A 21,759-nucleotide genomic window follows, 5' to 3' on the forward strand; every position below is an offset into this window, starting at 1 on the left:
TGGAAGAACATTTCGAGGGCACTTTACATAAAATAGAAAAATAGAAAGTACGTCTTTTGATCCAGAAAGTTTCCTGCCTTCCAGAACGTTCTGTAAATTTTTGTCTGTGTCTATTATAATCTCACAGAGACCTAGAGGAAGATCCATTATTTACTGATCTGTCTCCAGACAACACATTGTCAGCTCAAGAGTGGCTCAGTGCTTCTCCACCTGTCAGTCCAGAACATCCAAAAAATGATGGGAAGACTGAAGTTCATAAAATTGTAAATAGGTGAGCTGAAACAAATACTTAAGAAATCTCTGAATGTGTAGGTGTCTGCACACACTATGTGAACTAAATGAACTCTGTAACAGGTGTAGGTCTGTTGTTCTCTGCCAGCTGGCAAAATGAATCCATGGAAGAAAATTATGTGATGTTTTACCAGAAAGCTACTCCTGAAGGATTAGACCTTACAATAACTAAAAAGAATTCAACAGAAACTAAAAAAATAGAAAAACTTTACAGCTAATTTTCCAGTCTATTACTCAGACTTCTGGATGAAAGCCTAATTGAGTATAAAACATTCTTTTCTCAAAACATTTGCTAAGTTTAAACTAGTCTTATATAGGGCTTGACCTTTCTGGAGAAGTCTGGGGAGTGTTGCCATAATGGTTTCATGGGGGGAAAGAACTGCTAGCTTCCCAGGGTTCCTTAAACACGTATTTAAAATGAAATAATTGCCAAGCTAGAGATAACCTTCTGTTCCCAGGAACACAAGGGGCACCTCCAACACCTGTAACATATATTTGTGCATGTTAGGCATACTGCAAATTTTATACCACAAAGAGGACAGTCTCTGCTCCAGGCAACTTAGTGATGGTAATTCTCTTAGCTGCTAATATGAGGACAGATGCTCTTTGCTCTCTTAATACGTTAGCAAAGCAGCACTGGTATTTCTTTGCTGACCTACCTATTTAACCAGAAATAATCAGCATTAGCCAAAGGAAGCAAACAGCCTAAGGACTGTCAGCGTAGAACTGAATAGTCATTTCTTGTCCTCTTCCCTCAGTAATGCTGTGTATAGTTTATGGTGGACATGGTTTGGAGCAAAGACAAAAAGAACAGTCTCCAAAATTCACCCCGTATAATCTCCATCAGGGAACAGAAATGTTTTCAGGATTTGCAGTGTTTTGCAAATTTATTTTTTCAGATGATATGAACATAAGAAAAAACTACTCTGTATTTCTGACTCTCTATATAAAAATCTTTCAAGAGCCTCATCAGTTCCTTGTGTGTGGAGAAAGCTGAGCTTTGGAAAGGGGGTCCAAAAGCTGAATGGTCTTTTGCTTTCCAGAAATTTTGATTTTCTGAATTTATTTTTTACAGGCAGTTTCTCTCTAATAAAATTTAGAATTTCCAGGTGTTAGTTAGGCCAGATATCAGTGAAGTAATAAGGACATACAGTATTTGCACTATGTACCTGATAAAGACAAAGACATTTGTAACTGGGACAAATACTCTTGTATGCTCCTGCGTGTTTATTGCCACAGCAAACTGTGGCAAATAAAAGTGCCTATGCAATAGATTAGGAAGAATTTTAACTATAATTCTCCTCTTTCAACTCATTTATTCCTCAGTTAACTTTCCATCTGGTCTGGTAAGATGGAGTCTGACCTTTAGTAAATATCTGTACTGGTCATGACTATTCCTTTTCATCTCCATTTTGTCTGCTCATTTTCAGAAACTGCTAGCCTTCCACTGATGTTTTTACCTCTAGTGCGAGTTATACATGTTCTGAAGTATATATGTTGTTATTAAAACAGTAGTTATAACAGACTTGCATAAGCAGATTTTGTATTCTCTGTTCTTCATATGAAGTTACAGTAAAATGCCTGGATTAATTGGGCATCTGATTCAGTACTGTGTCCACTATTACAGATGATGAAAAAGTACTGACCTGCTGCTCCATGGATTATGGTTAAACACTAATGTACTTTTATCTCTTTTTAGTTTTCTCTGTCTTGTACCTGATGAAGCTAAGTCATCATACCACGTGGAGGGTACAGGTTATGATACTTACCTCAGAGATGCCCACAGACAAGTAAGTCACTGAAGTCTTCTTTAATCAGTCCTTGAGAACTTGAAATGCTTATGAGAATGTATAAATGGTTCTATAAATAGTCCTACTATATGTAGTTTTTGGTAGTGGAAGATGGGAAAATTCAGTTTTTATTTTCTTATAAAAACTTGCCTTCAGAGAGTTTTGAGGGTAAATCCACCTTCTATTATTCTAGCAGGAATAATAGATGACATTAAATGCATTAACATTCACATAACAAATACACTGAGAGAAAATCTGAACTGCAGATAGGTTCTTAATTTGCTTTTTCATTTATCTGCATTCTCTTGGAGAATTGCCTGCCAAGCTGTTTGAAAGGACTAAAGGGAAATTAAAATGCTGCATAGGAGTTATGCAATCTGGGACTTCAAAAATAAAGGCTCATCACAGGGAATATGCAGCCTAAGGCATTCAGGTTTGAAGTTGAGAATTCTGGTGGGAAAGCTTTATGGTTTACTATTTTGAAATAAATGCAGGTTTTGTTTTTACAAGTGTAATCTAAAGTCTCCTTGGTCAGAGGACAATCACCGTTTATTTGCAGCTTTCCTAATGAGGCCCTGTGAATCTTCTATAATAGAAAAAATATGGAAAGCAGTAGGATAATGGAGAGAACTATTTTTAGTAGGCACTTGAAAAGTTCCATAATCGCTGAGTTATGATATGAGCAGTTTGAAATAGGAAGCTTGGATTTCTGCATTTGTTATATGGTTTTACCTGTAGTCTGTCCTGAAAAGAAAGAGAATAGAAAGTAGAGAATAAAGAAACAAAGGTTCATGTAAAATTCCCCTATGTTCTATTCTTGGATGCCAGAAAACTCATATCATCTTGGTATTTCTTTCATGCCTTAGGGAAAAGAGTATTCTGGGAGTTATTAGAGAACAGAATGGGTTTCTGTCACTTTCTGACAAGGATATGGCTACTCTTAAAACATTTCCCCCTAAGAATAGCCCTGCCTATTGCTGTTATTACATCCAAATAGCTATTCTGCTTACGTATTCCTATTCCTGAAAGCCTGCGCAGATAGGAAAGCTGCATGCAGTAAAGAATTTCTGAGCCTATTTCACCTGTCTTTTGCTACAGTTTATTCCTGCATTCCATATTTTCACTCCTATAACCTGTGCTCCTTTCAAGGTGTAATTCCTTGAAAGTGAGACATCAGGCAGCCCAAAACAAATCAGAGGCAGAAGCTGACAGGCTGTTGAGAAAGAGTGAGTATTTCGTGGAGAGGGACGAGGAAGCCCTGAAGTACACTTGTACCACCTGTGCATATATGTGTCTTCCCTGTCCTGGGAATTCAGGAGGAATTGGGGTTGAGTAGATAAGCTGCATGTCCTATGATAAAAATGTGATAACTTATTTACAACACCACCATATAGGAATGCAATTCCTGCTTTAGAAGAATTCTGATCAGGATGTGTATAATGCTGGCTTTGCTTTGTGTCTGGGTCCCAGTTGCTTTTTGGGAGCTCTGTTGTCTGCTCATTGTGTTTCTGAAACCCCCTTAACAGCGTGAAATTCAAGAAGAAAATGAAGTGTCTGCGTAGAGACTGATGATGTTTATTTTGGAATGACTGCTCTTTTTGAGTTCAGAGTACTCAGATAGCTACAGTTTATAGTCTTAAGGACTGGAGGCCAATAAAAGGAAATTAAATGGTTTCCATGGAGGTTGGTATCTTTTTTTCTGCCCCCGATATATTTTGCATGAAGTTGTTTGAATCTGTTTTCCTACCTACTTTTTTCTAGTTCCGGGATTATTGTGCCATTTGCTTACGATGGGAGTGGCCCGGATCTCCCAGATCTTTGGAAAAGTGCAATTTAGAAGCATCATTTTTTGAAGGACACTTCTTGAAAGTACTGTTTGAAAGAATGGGCAGGATTCTTGATCAGGTAAAAAAAAAAAAAAAAAAAAAAAACACATTATGAATTCTTTGATGCTTTAAACGTTGCTAAATGGCTAGTCTGCTTAAGGTCCCATAAAGCCTATCATTCAGGTGTCTAGGGACCTGTAGCAGGGAGTAATTGAGTAATGTCCCACGTGCTTGGTGTATGTCTCTGTAGATTGCAGGAAGCTATAGTGATCAGCACTCTTAACTTACTAAATATAGTGAACAATAGGAATATCCTTAGGGTAAAAGATGAGGATAAAATAGTATCCTAGGAATCCTTGGGTGTTAGCTTCACTGGTTCTGTTTTCATTTTCCAGCATTTACGCTTAGAAGGCATGCAGATTTTTCAGTAAATAAAATACTTTACAGTTCCTTTCTACAATGTTTCAATAAATTTCAGTCTGAAATCTTGTTCGGGAAGCACTTTACATCACTTTGTAAGCTGAAAAAAACTTACTGTATCACTATAACATTTCCCTCAATTTTTTCACCGTTAGAAAAAACTTTTATCGTTGCATGAGTGATGCCTGGAAAGTTTCTAGAGGGTATCCTTTTCCATCTGCAATGTAACAAAGGGTTTTTCTTTCTTCTGTTTCATTATATTCTAATAATGAAAACATAGCTGAGAAGGGCAAACAAATGAGATGTGATCTGACTGGTTTCTCTTTCTGAAAAGAAGGTGTGACATAGCAGATCCAAATTAGCAGATTTGCAGAGGAATTCAAAAAAAAAATTAATTTGCCTGTTCTGTGTCTCTGTATTTAGTCTTTCTGCGTGACCTAGTCTTTCTGGGGAGAAGAGCAATGAAGGTTCAGGGAGGTGCAAAGGAGATCACCTTGTGTGAAAACTTCCTGTTTTTTGTCTTCACTAAACTCTGGCCATAAGTTCGCGAAGTCAGCATTGCTGCTTCAGATCAAGAAAACTTTTTTTGCTAATGAAAGCAAGGCTTGAAAGTCTAGATTGCCCTCCGTGAAATGCCAGCTGAAGTTGCTGTAGATGCAGTAGCAGCAGTTTTGGGGAAGTTTGTACAATTTCATTCAGTTTTACATGTGGAGCTATCTACAGAGTAAACATTTAGCTGTGGTGGTGTCAGATTTCCTGGTGATAAGCACAACAAGACGACAGAAAGAGCGTATGAATGCTCAGGAAACATGGCAGGAAGCCAGCAGTAGCCTCTAGGACTGTTTTGTGAGTGCTTAGGGGAAAAGGATGTTTGAGATACCAATTTATATAATTCAGAAGTCAGAGAAGCCCAATTGCTTGCATTGCTATGTTGTATATTCTCAGGCTTTTGGTTCCAGTAGACATGTATTGCATACTTCACTAGCTGAAATGGTTGTAGATTGGAGTCATGAAGAAATCTGAGTATCATCAACTTTTGGGAAAGACAAGCCTCATGTATATGAAAGCCTTGTCTGAGCAATGATATGTAAATAAAGAAAGTAAATTATATCTTCCCAAGAAATACCAGATACTTATGATTATAACAGAAGCAGCATCTGGCATTGAAGCACAATGCCCATTTTGATACACTCCTTGTCAGCATGATAGAAATTCTGAGTTAGTCAAGCAAGATGTTAATGTCTGTGGTTTCTAAAATGAAACTGGATTCCAGAAGAATTAAAACAAACTGCATGAATCAGACAGCAGGGGTAAATTCTTACTATATCCTGTCCAAATCTCGTCCTAAAAATCAAACTGAGATTCCTAGGGGTTATTTATAGTGAAACAGGTAAATCACATAGGAAAAGAAAAAAAGAGCTAGGTCCTGTCAGTTCACATGACAAATTTGACATAATGTGTGCTAATGTAAATGTCCAGGCAAAGTGAAAAATGTAGAAAAGCATTCACTGGGGAAACAGTACTACTTGCAGATTGTGTTCAATGTCCTTTTTACTTTGTCATAATACTCTAGCTAGTTATTATTTAGCCACTTTTATCAGCAGATATCAGAAAACCTTACAGGAGAAGTCAGTATCATAAAATTCATTTCTGAGAGCTACTCAAGTCCAGTACCTCACCTGAGAGACAGGCATAGCCGTATAACAAGGGAATGTCTGTCCATGTCTTGTCTACACTGTCCGTTCCACCACTGAATACATGGAGAGAAATTCCACTAGTCTGGAGATTTTGAGCTGAACCAAAATGTCAGTTTGTTTCCACTGTGATCCTGATGAGAAAATCAAAGCTGAAAAAAAGGGCATGAAACACAAAGAAGCTGTGATGAAAATAGTTTGCTTTTACAGAAATGAGTTTCTCCCTAGGCTGGGGCAAACCGCTAAGCAAGGTATTGTTTCTGTTCTTTCCTGGACAGCCCTTACTATTGATGCAGCTTCTTTTGACATCTGACAGTGTTGCCTCTTGCATTTAGTTGATCTGAGGAAAGGAGGTAGAGAAGAAGCTCAGAATATTTCATACTGCATTCCCAGGCCAAGATTGTCTCATCTCCCATAGCAGTTACTGCATGCTGCCACAAGATGACCAGGCCTGCTGCAATGATTCTTTCCAAGCAAACTGAAAATAAGACATACACCATATTAGCTGCAAACATGGATTTGTCTCTCTCAATTCCCTGAGCTCATATAGTTTGCAGTTATCCAGGAGAAGCAAACAGATGTTTAATCTAGGTCGATCCTATGCTATTTGTTTAGCTACTGAGCAGAATAAGTATTTTGTAGCAAAAAGACTTATCCTTCAACAAACTAGAAGTTTGCCAGTAGCCCTGCTTGGAAACTTTTAGTACTTCATGTGGTTGTAGTAATTATACAGATAATAATATTTAATACCTAGCTGCCATGTCATTCTCTTCACTCTTGTTGTAGAAAGCACAGGTTTGGGGCCTGCCTTCTGGTCTAGTTTTTTAACGTTATCTAATCATAACCTAGTATGTAAGGTTCTAGTAATTAAATAAATACAGGCTAGATGAGAAGAAGCCAGCATGAAAATAGATAAACTCTGTTGGTTTTTTTGTTTTTTTGTTTTTTTTGTTTTTTTGCAGCCCTATGATGTAAATTTACAAGTTACGTCAGTGTTGTCCAAACTCTCCTTGTTTCCTCATCCTCATATACATGAATACCTTTTGGATCCTTATGTAAACCTAGCCTCTGGCTGTAGGTCTCTCTTCTCTGTTATTGTCAGGGTGAGTAAACACACAGTTGATATTTACATATGGCTATACAGCAGTGATAAATTTAGTAACTTTGTAATGAATATTGTAATGTAATGAAGTTGGCAAAGGACTTGTTACTGAAAATAGGTACTCATGATCTTGATTTGAAAATCAGAACCATGACTTTTGTAACAGAAACTTTGGAAAATATTTTTCCCACATTTTCTTTATGCCTGCCTTCAAAATTATTTCCCCTACCATGTTTGCTTAGTTTCATTGTGTAGATGTAAAATATCCCCACTAGCAATGATGTTACTTTAAGTCTGACTTGGTCACATTGTTGTCATTTGCAGGCAGTGCCACTTAATGCCATAAATACAGGCAAAGTACAGGTTTGCACCTGAATGGGAAAGAGTTGGCTTTTGATTCCCAAAAAAGCAAATGACGCTCCTAAACACAGTTTGCTTGGATGGCATGCCTCTGCCCAGCCTCTTCCTTCTGAGGAAGGCTGTTCTCGAATGGCCTCCTGTAGAGTCTGCTCAGTAATAAAATCCTGGACTTATCAAAAGTCCCCTTCTTCTCGCTCTCTGATCATCACTCCCTGTCAGGCCTTTATCCTACAAATGCTGGCTGGCTGCCTGTCACACTGCCGTCTTCTCAGTCAGAGATCCCTTGCCTTCCCCACGCACCAGCTGTTACTGAGTTGGTCAGGAGCCTGTTATTGGTGCTAACTTACCCCATACTGACAGAGGGCCTAGCTCCCTTTTTCTCAGCAGCCTCCTCCATTTCAAACTATTATCTTCACTTTCTCCCTTTGTGCTTTCCTAAACCCACAAGTTTCCTGGTCAGTGTGCCTTCGTTAACATTTACTAAGACAAACTAATCATTGGCGTCATTAAAGTAAGTGAGTAATACCCATTTATGGCAACAGCAAGTAAGGCCTAAGAGTTCCTGTCCCTTTGTATCTTTACTTTCTGTGCCCACATCTTTGGCGCCTGTTAATATTTTTAGTGTTTATGACCTCTTACTCTTCTTTGCCACATAATGGCTAGTCTGCATATTGTTTTATGAGTCCGTGAGAATTCTGAAATAAGTCTGTAGCTCAGGCACTGAAGGCTGTCTTTTAATCCATGCTGCTAGCCACTCTGCAAAGATGTTACTTTGAGTGTTGATGGCACCGTGCTTTACAGGTTGTTGGGGACCTCATGGTTAGAATCCAGCGCATCCCAGATTTCACTCCCAAACTTCTGCTGGTCAGAAAACGCCTGCTGGGCTTGGAGCCTGAAGGGCCCATGTGAGTAAATACATTGCATATTCTCCAAGACTGCTGTTGTTTGTGTGACAGTTCTGATTTCTCTGCTGATTTATTTTCCCCTTTCTCAGCATTGACCACATGACGTTGCTAGAGGGCGTGATTGTGCTGGAAGAATTCTGCAAAGAGTTGGCAGCGATTGCATTTGTGAAGTACCATGCCTCGTCTACACCATAAGCAGCCTTGAGAGGTGGGGCTGTAAAATCACCTAGCCTGTTTCAGTTAAAAAGACTATTGAAAAACCTAGTTAAAAAGAGGTGGCACCTCCTGGTGAAGTGTCAACTGACATTTTGGCAGAATTGGAAGACAGGTTACTTTTGCCAGTTGTTGGTGTTTGCCACCTTGCAAGAGAGATGGATTCAAGTGGACCTAGAATACAAGTGAAGGGATTTCAGGAGAAACCAATACATAGCATTTCTAGCCATTGTTTGAAGAGCTGCAAAGACTGTATGAAGAACCACAGACATCAGACCTTGGTTATCATTCTGTTGTAATGACAATGTTTAGGGAGCTGGGTCTTTCGTGTGTTCTTGGGTTCACTTGCACCAGTCCGCTTTTTGTGACCTTATTACTTCTAAAATGGCAAGTTAATTTTGTAACATTTTTATGTCTTAACTCTTTTGCTTTTCAATTGGAAATATAAAAGGAAATCACAACCATGGTTGCAATGGATACTACTAAAAATGAAGAGAGGTTGAGAAGATCCACCCTTACATATACCGTGTATTCATGATGTACGACGTATTCATGAGGGATCATCTTTATTTTGGTGAATTGTAAAGACAACACTGAGTTAGATTCCCCAGTGGATTACTCCAGGAGATACATCAGTATAAAATCGATACTAATGGAATTAAGCCTGATTCAGCATTGCATCCATAAAAAATATATCCGAAGTATACATGTTTCTAGCATGTTTGTCCGTGTTTTCAAATGATCTCTCTTCAGATCATCTGTGTAACAAGATTTGGTTTACGTTTTTGCATGTGAATTCTAGTTGCTTGACTCACAGCATCTTTACAGGGAAGTTAATTAGAGGTCATCAGTAGTTGTTACTGAAACAGTATTTTTAACTCCTTTTAAATAGCTAAATTGGTTTAAGAATCTTCTGTGCCTTGAAAATTTTCTGCATAAAAGTTCTGTCATTTTTAGAAATGTTTTTATTGCTTATCTAACGCTAGCGGTAGCGCCCAACAAAAGACTGACTGATGTCAGTTCAGTTAAAGCGTTGATACCATATGTAGGACCAAAATTTACACCCTTTTTCATAGTGCTGTGATGCAGAAGTGTATCTCAGTGAATCTTTTTCAACATGGATGCTATAGCCAGGTGAGGCATTGCAAGCTGAGTGCCATTCTGACTTGAGCATGCTTTGCTTCTACTTCTCTAGACTGATGGCAGCCTGCACTTCAGATAGTACTTGCTGCTCACTGCCGCATATGCACTAGCAGGTTCAGCAGGCTGTGCTTTAACCTTCAAATCATGCTTAGTGATTTTGATGAGAGACCTGCCCTGCTATCTGCACAGTACCTTTTTATTCTCTTACGGACGTTGTAGCATAGGCAGGCAAAGTAGAGCTTAGTTCTTTGTGTTTATATTGTATTTCTTTGTTTGTCTTTCCTAATGTCCTATTTGCACAGCTAGTGTCCATTTCATATGTGATTACTCATATGCAAATATAGACTAATTTACTCAGTCACTAGAATTCCTCTGGATGTACTTGACTGTACCTGGAATCAGATTTTGCCCTGAATCCATGACTTCGAGACCTTTTTCTTACATTTATGGAATCTGGATGTTGCGAGGCCTTTTAAATTAGCAGGTTAATTAGAACAATGGCACAGTTAATGGGCTAAATTTATTCCTGTCACGACAGTGAAGAGAGTCCTGCCATAAAAGCTTCCAGTACAGGTTAGGCTGGGAAGGAAGGCTAGCTGAGAGCAGTTCTGGAACTGAGGAAATATTTTTGCAGATAAAATCTGTATTGAATGGCTCCCTGTACTGAGAGGCTTCTATTTACACTGTTTGATTTCGCTGGGAAACAAAAGCATTGTTTACTTCTCCACCTCCTTTTTTTCCTGAATTTAGCCCTATAATGTTTTCTGGTCAAAGTAACATAGTAGGATAAAGTTTAAAGAATGACACTGCTTTCATTTTTGTTTTTTAGAAATATACCTTGAAAGTAGCAAATAATTTTTAAAGTCATTTGTACTGCGGTCAGTCCGTATTAGAAGCTTCATTAATGTAACATATCTGACACATAGTTCAGAACATGTAAACGTCTATGCAGAGTTATGTTTAGTACATATATTTGTGATAACTTAGGTCCAAATTCAGCAAAGCAGTTAAACATAAGCTTAATTTCAAGAAGCTTCCTAAATCGCAGTCACTTAGATATATGAAGCTAAGCTGTGGAGCACAAATACTGATGCTTTACTGAATTTGGATCTTTGTTGTTTTTGCTTGAGCTTAATTACCTTTTCCTCAGAATTCCTATTTTCATTATTTATTTATTTTTAAAAGTCTATGTTCTAGAATATTTCTAATGTCCCAATTTCAGTGGAAACTGGAAGTGATAATACTGCTATAAATGAAAGTGAGAGAAATGTTAAACAAAACTCACACGAGAGCATTCCAAGTAATATAACAATTTATAAAGCCATTCAAGAGATGACCAATCTCAAATGAAATTATTAACATCACCTGTTTTTGGAGGTTGTTTTGCTTGTTTTGGCTTTTTTTTTTTTTTTTTTTTTTGACGTTGCCATTGGTACCTGAGCTCATTACACTGTAAGGAATGGTATCAGTCAGTTTCTAGGAGAGCTGCAACGTCTGTGGCATTTTAACGCAGAACCATCTACCAAGGTGCAAGCACAATCCCTTAAAGCTTGCCCATGAAAAGATAAGTAGATATAATAAGTACTCTTAAATGCAGGATATAATTGTTCAGTTTTCAGAAACATTGGTGATGTCTTGCAAACCAAATGTTATTCAGTTGATAAATTTGTAAGATATGGATCCATCCTGATAGCAAGTGAAACAATGCTTAAATTTTCTTTTGCCTAAACTGCTAATATGAGTGCTGCCTAAAAACCCTTAATTACCATACATGATGACAGTGACCTTTAGGTTTTTTTGTAAAGGTGATTTAATGTTCCTTAAGAGATGGAATTCATTTAAGTTTGTCTTGTGATTTTTTTTCATGCACTTTTTTTGAAAAAAGGTAAAAAGGTAGTTCAAGTCCATGTTTTCACCTTTCCAATCTATGCATGTCATTGAGGTGCCCATTTTGTTTCTGTGTGTTTGTGTTTGTATGTGGTTATTTATTACCCACAGGTGGACACCTGAGAAATATATGGCCTGAAGTTCACAGCATATGCAGATCCTCTAGATGTCAGTGGGAAATGCAAGTGCTTGCCACTTTGGAAAGTATGGCCACTAGTATTAGGTTGAAATACTTGAGAGGAAATACTAGAATAATTTTTGGTTTCAAAAAGCAGATCCAAACTGCATTTTAACCCTGATGCACATGTGTGTAAATAGACACATTTTTACTTTTTTCCATTTATTGTATGTATTTGATTTAGAGTCTGATAGAGAACATTTCATAATAAGCAATGTGCTAGCTCTGGTAGAACAAGTTTGTCTGCAGTCAGTTCTCTTACGACTGTAATATTCCTAGTATTCAGATCCTGTCTATGTAATGTTCTTATTATGTATTTGTCTGTGCAATATAAAAGCTGTGATTTGATACACAGCTTGAGTCTGGTTGTACATCACCTTTGTATATATGTATAAGGACCAGAATCCCGAGCTTGCTTACACTATTAGTAGTGTAAAGTTTGTCGCACTTGATTTTACAGGGCGCAAGTAGTCATGGAATGGCTTTGTGAATGCATGGTAATTTCTTACCATAACTTGCAGTATGAATTCACAGATACCATTTTAGTATCACTATTTGTCTTGCTAAAACCGAAGCGCTAGGTAAAATCTATGGATTATGTAACAGACTTTGGGTTATATGAAAAACTGTATCAGGTATTGCATATCATACAGGATTTTCATACCATGATCCCCAATACTTTCTGTGCCCTGTAAAATAGTGTAACTGTATAAAAATATATACTCCTTGTTTTGCCTCCTGCCTTGTTTACATTAAACAGAGGATATTCAGTAAAATTTTTCTATTGAACTTTGTGTAGGTCACTGACTGACAGTGTTGCCAAGGTTTCACAGTTATGGGATTTCCAATGAGGAATTGTTGAAACAGTCACATTACCAAACATACAAAATTAAGTTTTACAAAGGAGGTTGTGATAAAATCCAATTTTTGTGCTAAAAACTGCATGCAGGATTAAAAGGGACATTCTCAAAATAAATTAATTTAAATGAAACGGCTGCTTATATTATTACAGAATCCAAAATAGGTTTTGTATGGATGAGATAGAGCAGAAAATGTTAAATTTTCATGGTCTCACATTTTACATCATGCCTTTGATCCTCAGGTCCTTTGATATATTTTTTTTAATTTTTATTATTATTTCTGTCATTGCAGCATCTTTTGGAATAAACCAGTTTCCCGTACTGTACTATACTGTGCAGGGCTCAGAGTGGATTAGCATACTCTTGCACAGAAAATTTGAAGCTAAGGGAAATAGCCAGGGTACAGTCATCCCGAACACAGATTGATATCTGCTCTTCTTGAGAGCCTTACTATCTTTCAAGACTGCAGCAGGTCAAGACCTTGGTTTTCTATTGCATTTGAGTGCAGGGTGCCTCAGTCACAACATTAGTTTATTGAATTGGATACAAATGTCATGTATATGAATTAGCATCTGTTCTTTCTTCAGGCCGTTGAAGAAGACTTTGGTATATATTTTTTATACATTATGAAATTGTATTTGTTGGGTATCTTTTCTTAAAAACTAATCTGGTTTTGGTGTCCTTCAATTTTTCATTAGCTTTTTAAAAATCTCATTGCTCTGTGAGATCCAGTTTGAGGGCTACATTGGATGTTAAGCCTTTTCTCCTTTTCAGTATTTAACAGCTGCAAGTGCTCTTGTATCTTTAAAAGAAGAGAGCAACAGCAAGATGATACACTTGATAGTTTCTTTATTGCTCTCAGCATCTTTACCCTGTTCTCTTGGGTCTTAGAGATTGTCATCTCCCACCACAAATGTTTATTTGAGGTGCTTGTGTGAGGCATTTAGAGATTTAGGGATAATTAGGTTCTTTAAGAAGTGTGGGAGTTGTATCAAAATTGCACATTTTGAATATTCTTGTATTTTTCTCTAACATTGATATCTTTGAAATCACTGGATTATTGAAGCATGATAATCTTACAGCCCTTGCATTCTGATGCAAGATGTTGGGGCTCCAATATATCCTAATGAAAGAAAAACAGAGTCCTATCAGTGTGTGGTCTCTACTTCATATTCATTAACTCATTTTACGGAATCTCAGTCAAAGCTCTCAATATAGATAAAAGTAGTACAGGTTCTGCTGAATTTGTTAACCTTTAAATATTAACAGTACTGGTGCTGTCAAAGCCTCAAGGATTTTTGTATTACTTTGGAATGTGATCCAATTGGATTAAAGTGGATTAATGTTCAGAGAAGTGAATCTGTCACAATTCGTATGAGTTGTTTTGGCCTAAACTCATATGTTCCTGATGCATCCTTTATTGGCTGAGGTTCTGTTTGAAGGATGAGCAAGAGAATTGAAGAATAATTTAGGAATCAACTGAAGCATATGGTGGATTAAAGTTTTCAGGTGTCATAAGCTTCTTGGGGGTGTCAGAGAAGAAGGAAAGTGTGAAAAGTTAAATTTTACAAGTTTGGACAGGTTGCCAGTATTGCTTTCGGAGTCAGATCTGTAATGATAGAAAGATGCATCATGGAATTTAGCATCTCACCAAGCGGCAGGGCTATTTAAATTGCCCTTGCTACGATGGTGTGTGTGTTTTGTGCTTTTCTGAACTCTTCTTTCATTAAATTCCTGCTAGTTATTACAATAAGTGCTGCTAGTGGTATGAAATCTGCTAGAATAGCACTGCGGAGCTGAAAACTATAACAAAAAAAAAGTGTCTTGTAACTTTGATAACACAGATACATCTTGCTGCTTCTGCCTTTCTGCTCTAGTGCACTGTAATTCAGTAGGGATTTGTATGGCTCCCCCCGCTCCGGTTAAACATTTTACATACTGAAAAATATTGAAACCTGTGAAAGGAAGGAAGAGTATGTGTGAACGCTGTTAAAGTGTTAGCCTGTAGGAAGATGGAGAAAGGTGTAGAGTACCCTACTTACTTATCCTCATTTTCAAAAGAGGTGGATCTCATTATATTCTAAAATAAACAGTTCTCTGAAGTAATAGATTTTGAAAAAAGGAAGGATGTTCTCCACAGAGAGCCCCCATCGGTAAGTATAAACCTGTGTTACGTTAGGGGCCAGCAAAACCCAGACATTCACATTATATGTTTCAAGGTGTGTGGTGTCCCATTTCCCAGTTTAGAGAGATGAAGCAGCCCAAAATGTAAGTCCTCGTGCATAGCAGTAATGTATAACAAGACTGCAGGGAGTTCTGAGGAAAACAGCAGAAGATATTAATTAATAAGTGGACCAGCTGATTTAAGAGAGAAGGACAACAGACATAACAGTGTTTATCAACATGTTAATATTAACAATTCTGGCTTAAGGTAAGGGGACCATTACTTTCCAGTAAAAAATATTTGAAATACTTAAGCACCAAGACTGAAGGAATTAGTGAACCTAATTTATCAGAATACAACTAAGAAAGAAGTGCTGACTTGGAGGAAAACTGATACTCAGTATCAGTGAAAACTTCCTGGCAGTGAATGCTGCTAAACTCCCAGGAGAAGCGGAGGGAGCCTGTTACCGGACACATTTCAAAACGAGACGGGACAAAACATTGAATGTTACGAGAAACTAGCTTGTATCAGTGGGGAGATGAACTAAACATGTCTTTTACCTCTTGAGATTCCTAGCTAAATAGGGGCTCCTGAATAACTCGTATTTTTTGCTAGAAAGCAGGGAAATGGACTGATCCACTTGAAAGTCTCCTGTGAATGAAGAAAGTTGCAGCAATCTGAGGAGGGTAATTTGCAGCTTTCCAAAATGAGACTCACTTACATAACCTCTTTGCGAAAGCTGCACCCATCACAAGTAGCAGGTGGTACAGCTTGATTAGCTGGGCCCACGTTCCCCCCTCCATGCTGAGCTGCCTTGGAGAGAAGAAACAAATTACTGATTCCCTGAAACTTCATTATCCTTTACTTGAAAAACCCACTTCTGCTTCCCTCATCTCTGTATCCACAGGAAGCACCTGTCAAGTTTGTATTTCTTAATTTGGGTTTATTTTCTCAGTCATGAATTTTTATTTCCTAAGGTTTTCAGAGACTCTGAGTTTTTACTTTAGCAGCATGTCCCTCAATACTGTATTTTTAATTTCCAGAATTTCAATTTTCCTTAAGTTTCCTGTAAAGGAAAGAAATCTCCCTATTGTTTATCCTGCCTTACTAATTCCAGCCTTAGAATATTTTTCTTCTTGTCCTTCGCTTGGGAATTCTGCAGTTCAACTCAGTAGGCAGAGGATGTTAAGTACAATAGAGACGAAAGCAGAGCTGCCTCTGTCCACACACTTAACTGCAGGATCTGTAAGGAAAATTGTATCGACATAGCCGATGTGGCTGGGTTGATCAGAATGAAATACTGAACATATTGGAATTGATGTGAATTTCTCCTTCACTCTCTGCTTAGCAAACTCATTTCTTCAGAAAACAGGAATGAAAATTATTGGAGAAGAAAAAAATCTGTTTGTGCATTTCTTATGCTGACTGAAGAAAACTGAATAGCTTGGTGGGTATTTTGAAAAGGGATATTTAAGTCTGTTTCTTCTGTTGATTTGAAGAACATGCCTGTACAAATCATGAACTGGAAACTGTTCTGAAATTGCTAACAGCTTTATTTGTTAATACATCAGCATACAGATGAAGAACCTGTACCCAAGAAATGTTCCAGGCACATGTGGGACACCTGTCAGCTTGGACCAAGGGAAATTGAAATCCAATACGTAGACTGGTGAACATCCAGGACAGAGAGCTGTATTACTATTTCTGTCTGCTTATTTTTTCACCAAGAATCAAGGTCCTAGCTAACTTGGAATATTCTTGGAACATTACATAGCTGGATGGCAGGCATAGTTTGATAGCAGCATTACTCCAGCAGTAAAACGTAAACCAGAGAGAAGAGAAGCACGTTTTATTCGATTACTCAAAATTTTATTGTTTTGATGGTGCTTTTTTGTTTAATTAATACTTATCTAACATAAATTCATAAGGAACCAAAGCCTGAAGGGATCAAAATTCAGTCACCCTTGGCCTTGTTTACATAGGCAAAAAATTATCAATATCGTGTAGGATAGCCATTTAAGCCAACGGTAATAAGTATTACGCTCTCATGGACATATGCCAGAATACAAACAGCTGTCTGTGTAGCTGGTAAGTAAGACCTTACATTAAGGGCTAAGAATCCTGCAGGTCCAATACTCTGACTTTTCAATGAAATTTAGGAGGAGGAGGAGTAATAGTGGGTAAATTGTACAACAAAATTGCATCATCTTTAAGACACAGTTTCTTGGTATACACATAAAATGTCTGCTTTACTGGAATCAGGATCTCAGCTTGGATCATTAAATAAGGAGTTGGTTTAATATCAACCAACAAATCACAATGAGACTTGCTGGGATTCTAAGATGGGAACTGAGCAGGAAAATAGGATTTATTAGATCTCATTTTTACATTCTAAAAGAGCAAGACAGCACAAACCCATTTTCTTTTCTTTTTAGAATTAATTTCAAATGCCAATTTTATCTAATAATATGATTCTAATTGTCAAATTTCTGAAAAAGGGTTGCCTTTTTGTTTGTAAATATCAACCATACAGAATAACATATTTTAAAAAATTTTAAAGAATACATGCCTTTGTATGATTAAATGTGATCTGTTCAACCAGTGAGACAGTATACAGCTTCAAAACCACTCTGAAAGTTATCAAGTCTCTCAAGTGAAATTCTGACACAGAGACTTCTGGCTGGTTTTGTCTAAGAAGGGAAAGCTGTAACAAGAACGTTTGTATCATTTATTCCTGCGGTGGAAAGTGAAAGTAAATTATAATGGATAGTTCTGGATTATGGTATAGCTGACATCGATTCACCAACCCCTAAACAGCTACAATACAGTGCTGATATGCTAGTAATTATAGTCAGCATAAGCAGTAGTTGGTGCCACTGAAAGGAAGTTTTCTTAGTCTGCGTAGTACTTTTTGCCCCTACATCACTGTACTTCTGCTAATCCTGTATTTCTTCTTAATCACTTTGATTACTACTCACACGCTGTGGGGATATTGAATGTCTGAAGCATTTTGTTGGGTTCGTTGTTTCGAGTGACAGAGCTGTTTGTTTCTTCCTGTGAGACCTGGATGACTTAGACTATTAGTAATGTCTGGAACAAGTGAAATGTGAGTTCTTACATTTATGGCTGTAAAATGACAAGTTGTCCCAGAGGGATTATATATATCAGGCATGTGAATTATAACTTCATTTAACTTTTTTAGATATAGGTTGTATAGGTGCAACTCATCTTTTAGCTCCTCATGCATCTGCTTCAGGGGGTTGACTTCTTATTCTTGACTCAGCTTTCTACAGAAGCTTTTTATGTTTAGCATCTACATGAAGATCTACATGACGAACCCCTCAAAGTGCTGCAACACTGGCCCCATGCTTTTTTATTTCAATGGAAAAGTCTGGACCTAAAAAGTAAGCTGACCCAGATGCCTGATAAAAATCTTTTCCAGGTTGAAACTCAAATTTGATATGGAAAACTTATGCACCATAATGGCCCAAGACAGGATAATTTTTTAACTCAACTATTACAGCAGCTAAAGATTCCACTTGATTAACCTAATTTTAGCTTCATATTTATTCAGCACCATTTATTTCAAAGGCTCCCTAAAAATTTATAAACATAGCTGAGGAGTCAGCAATCTCAAATGCAAGATTTTAATGAGGTCTTTTTCATTAATCCAGGTGAACAGGAAACTTCTGATGTTGGGTTGAACCCGAGGCCCACAGCTCCCTTCCCTGGGCTGTGAAGCTGGATTTTAGCAGTGTCAGAGTTGGATGAGAAGCAAATGCGAGCTAGGAAAATAGCGTAGTATTGTAACCATACAGGCCTGTAACACAGTATTGTCATTGGTGGCATCAGGCCACAGGCTCTGTGCTGAGTTTGCAAGGTGTCAGGATTGAGCCTTTTGGGGCTTGCTCTGTCTGAATTTTTATTGACCTGCCTGCAGCTGAGTTTTAATCTGATTTAGCTGTAACAGCAATTTTTCTTCTGATCAGGTGACTATAGCTGATTTGTTTTACTTTATCATCATAAAGGTACTACCATAGTTTTACACTCTAATATAATGATGTAATATAGGGAAATGAAAGGCTGGGTATGATAGCAGAGGCCTTGAGAAGCGGGAACACAGAATGGGATGTAGAGGAGTACGGGAGTGGGATGGTAAGAGATGGGGCACAGGCTTGGCATGGGAGACCCCACAGCTACAAACAGCTCACCCATGGTCAGTTAAAGAAATGCAGACCTGAAACCGGGCAAAGCTGGGTTTAGGGGTGAGAGAGAGAACAAAGAAACAGTATCTAGCATTTGTGAACGCACCTTATATAATAAATTTAGATGTAATATGGAGCTGCAGACCAAGGAAGAAAGAGCAAAGGTTTGTAAAAGTGTGTTAGCAAACAAAAATGACACCAAGTGGAAGAAGAAACCCTAAACATGACCATCATATTCCTCCTGGTGAAGGACTCCAGAAGCTGATGACTTGCTGTAATCCCTCTTCCCCAAACAACAGAATGAGACCACCAAGCCTGGGATCCGGAGGAGCAGGGGAACGGAGTGCAAAATGTCAAGAAATGAGACAGAAACTAAGAAGTGTGTGTACAACAGTTTAAACTGTTCCATTATTACCACTGAAACTTTTTGTGAATATGGATTCTTTTTTCTCTAATAATTTGATCTCGACTGATAATGATTCTTGGATTAGACTCTAAAAATTTCAGTTATACTAGAAATATATGCAGGATATGTTTCCTCTTTGCTCTTAACAAAATTTTGGGCATAACAGTAACAAATATATTTTAGAACTAGGAAACTGGGGTCAAACACTCCAGGAAAAGTTCATCCTCCTGCTGTCAGGAGGAAAACTGTGACAAAACAGGGATAGATACTGTGTTACCTATTTAATTTTTGTTCTTCATCCTGATACCCTCCAGACTGTGGAAAAGCTGCTTGTAAGTTTTTCCTCAGTAGGAATAGTGGCATTTGGTCTGAAATCAGTCTGGAACTAAGACCAGAAATATATATAAGGCTGTTGGTGAATATCATTCTTCAACATTTAAATGATACCGAAGGCCCCCACTTGGAGACTTCAACCTGGTTCAGCCACACCATCCCCATTAAAGAAACAAAAGAACATCTGAGTCCTGCCTCCAATCATGCATTTTATAGCAAAAGCACTTACTTTTTGGTTTGAATCCAGATAGTGCTACTCAAGTCAAATTCTACTCTGCAACTGCCTCCAGGCTTAACTAGAATAAAAAATGACCACTATGACCTTGGGTATGAACAGATTCCAAAAATAGACACACAGAATTTCATTCGGATGCTTAGCATTACTTAATCGAGCAACCAGTGGACATTAAAATTTCATTTTAGCAGAATGTATTTTTCTTTGGATTGGGTCCCAACTAATTACATTCCCCAATAATTTCATTGTTTCAGTGACAACCTATCCACAGAATAATTATTCTTAAGGGGGCAGTGTGCATGCAGGAAACAAAGCATTCATCAGTGGGTACCATTCTTAACCATCCATTTTTCTCTTGGTTTCCTGAATCACTGTTTCAAAGCATTTCAAGGGAGCTGATGCTCATGCTTTCAAGCATTATGTTTCTTACCATCAATAAGCATGTCTGAGCCAGAAATCATTCAGTGGCTGTAGCTGCTGCATCCTTTGGGGACAAAGCGTTCTAAAGAGCTAATGTTGCTCTTTCATTAGCAAAACCTGTTCAGAACCACAGAGAGCAATTTTGACAGTGCAATTGGTTGTTGCTCTAGGCTAGAAGCTTGACAGGAGTCTTTTTTTAAGCTAAATGAATGTAACTTTATTTAAAGAAACAGAATCAGGTGCAGATTTTGGTATGCACGTATATTTATGTATCTGTGTGTATCTCATGTGCTTTCCCTCTCTAGATTGCACAAACTAATCCTTAATAAATCAAAAAAATCTTTCGTTTATGGCCAGTCCTGGCATGAAGATGAAGTAAAAAAAACCCAACAGATTCCTACAAAACCAAGATCAGTCATTTCATCCTGAGTATCTCATGCTTTTCTAGAGTGAGCACACTTTGCCTTTCAGTATGTTTTGGGGGATTTAAGCGTGCGTGGGGAGAGAAGAGAAGGACACAGAGCGAATATGGAAAGTGAAGTGAAGGCATTAGGGTTAAAAAAGACAGAACAGATTAACTGCTTGCAAAGATAAACAAGGGTATAGTTTCACATTACTGTTCTTCTGGTGGCAAAGCTGATTTTAAAAGTTCTTGTTGAAAGATATATTTAAATGAGAATATTTCACTGATGATTGCAACACAGCCCTAAAAGTTCAACAGGCGCAGCCAAAGGTTATAAACTGCAGCATGGAGGTGGAAGCATGAACCAGAGTGGGAATGGGCCGGGACTTTCCATTTGGCCTCATTGAGAAGAACTGGAATGAAGAACAAGCTCTGGGAAGGAAGGATGGCCTGGTCGTTTCCTCATTGTCCTGGGAGCTGGGAGAAGCTGCTTTCCATCCCTGACTGCTGCTAATGTGCTGTGCGACCTGTAGGCTCAGTTACTCTAGAATGAGAGTAAAATCACTGAAAGTATCTTTTCAGAAGGGTGTAGTTATATCTCATTAATGCAAGTTTAATGGAAATTGGTATAAAAACACAGCATTTTTATCAGCCCCTCTCATCTTTATAAGTGCCACTGCACAGGTAACTGTAGACTTTCAAAATTAGGTCTCCTAGTAGTGCTACTGAACACACATGCTTGCGTCTTAGCAAAATGTTCTTTGCAAGGACTTTAGAGATCAAAGACAGTCTAGGCTTGATTGGAAACCAATTATCTACTGCTGGGTGGACCTTTGAAAAGTAACAGGATTTTTATTGCCTTTATCCTTTGATCCCCAAAATGAGCAATATAAAGATATGGAAAAACAGAACAAAAGAACAGAT

The 21,759-nt window shown here is 37.9% G+C and overlaps 1 protein-coding gene across 2 annotated transcripts in view; it reads left to right on the forward strand.

Annotated features, from left to right (window-relative positions):
* Positions 1 to 12,800, forward strand: part of FHIP2A (FHF complex subunit HOOK interacting protein 2A) — a 35,702-nt gene extending 22,902 nt beyond the window's left edge. Inside the window, exons 12-17 of one of the 2 annotated variants that reach the window (XM_064514268.1) lie at positions 128 to 271; positions 1,991 to 2,081; positions 3,843 to 3,986; positions 6,984 to 7,124; positions 8,285 to 8,388; positions 8,478 to 12,800. In XM_064514268.1, coding sequence (XP_064370338.1) covers positions 128 to 271; positions 1,991 to 2,081; positions 3,843 to 3,986; positions 6,984 to 7,124; positions 8,285 to 8,388; positions 8,478 to 8,583 — 730 coding nt within the window. In that variant the 3' untranslated portion in view covers positions 8,584 to 12,800. The other variant, XM_064514269.1, reaches the window with a different exon arrangement.
* Positions 12,801 to 21,759: the final 8,959 nt, after the last annotated feature.

This window comes from Dromaius novaehollandiae, chromosome 6 (genome assembly GCF_036370855.1).
Source record: "Dromaius novaehollandiae isolate bDroNov1 chromosome 6, bDroNov1.hap1, whole genome shotgun sequence".
NCBI classification, from domain to species: domain Eukaryota; kingdom Metazoa; phylum Chordata; class Aves; order Casuariiformes; family Dromaiidae; genus Dromaius; species Dromaius novaehollandiae.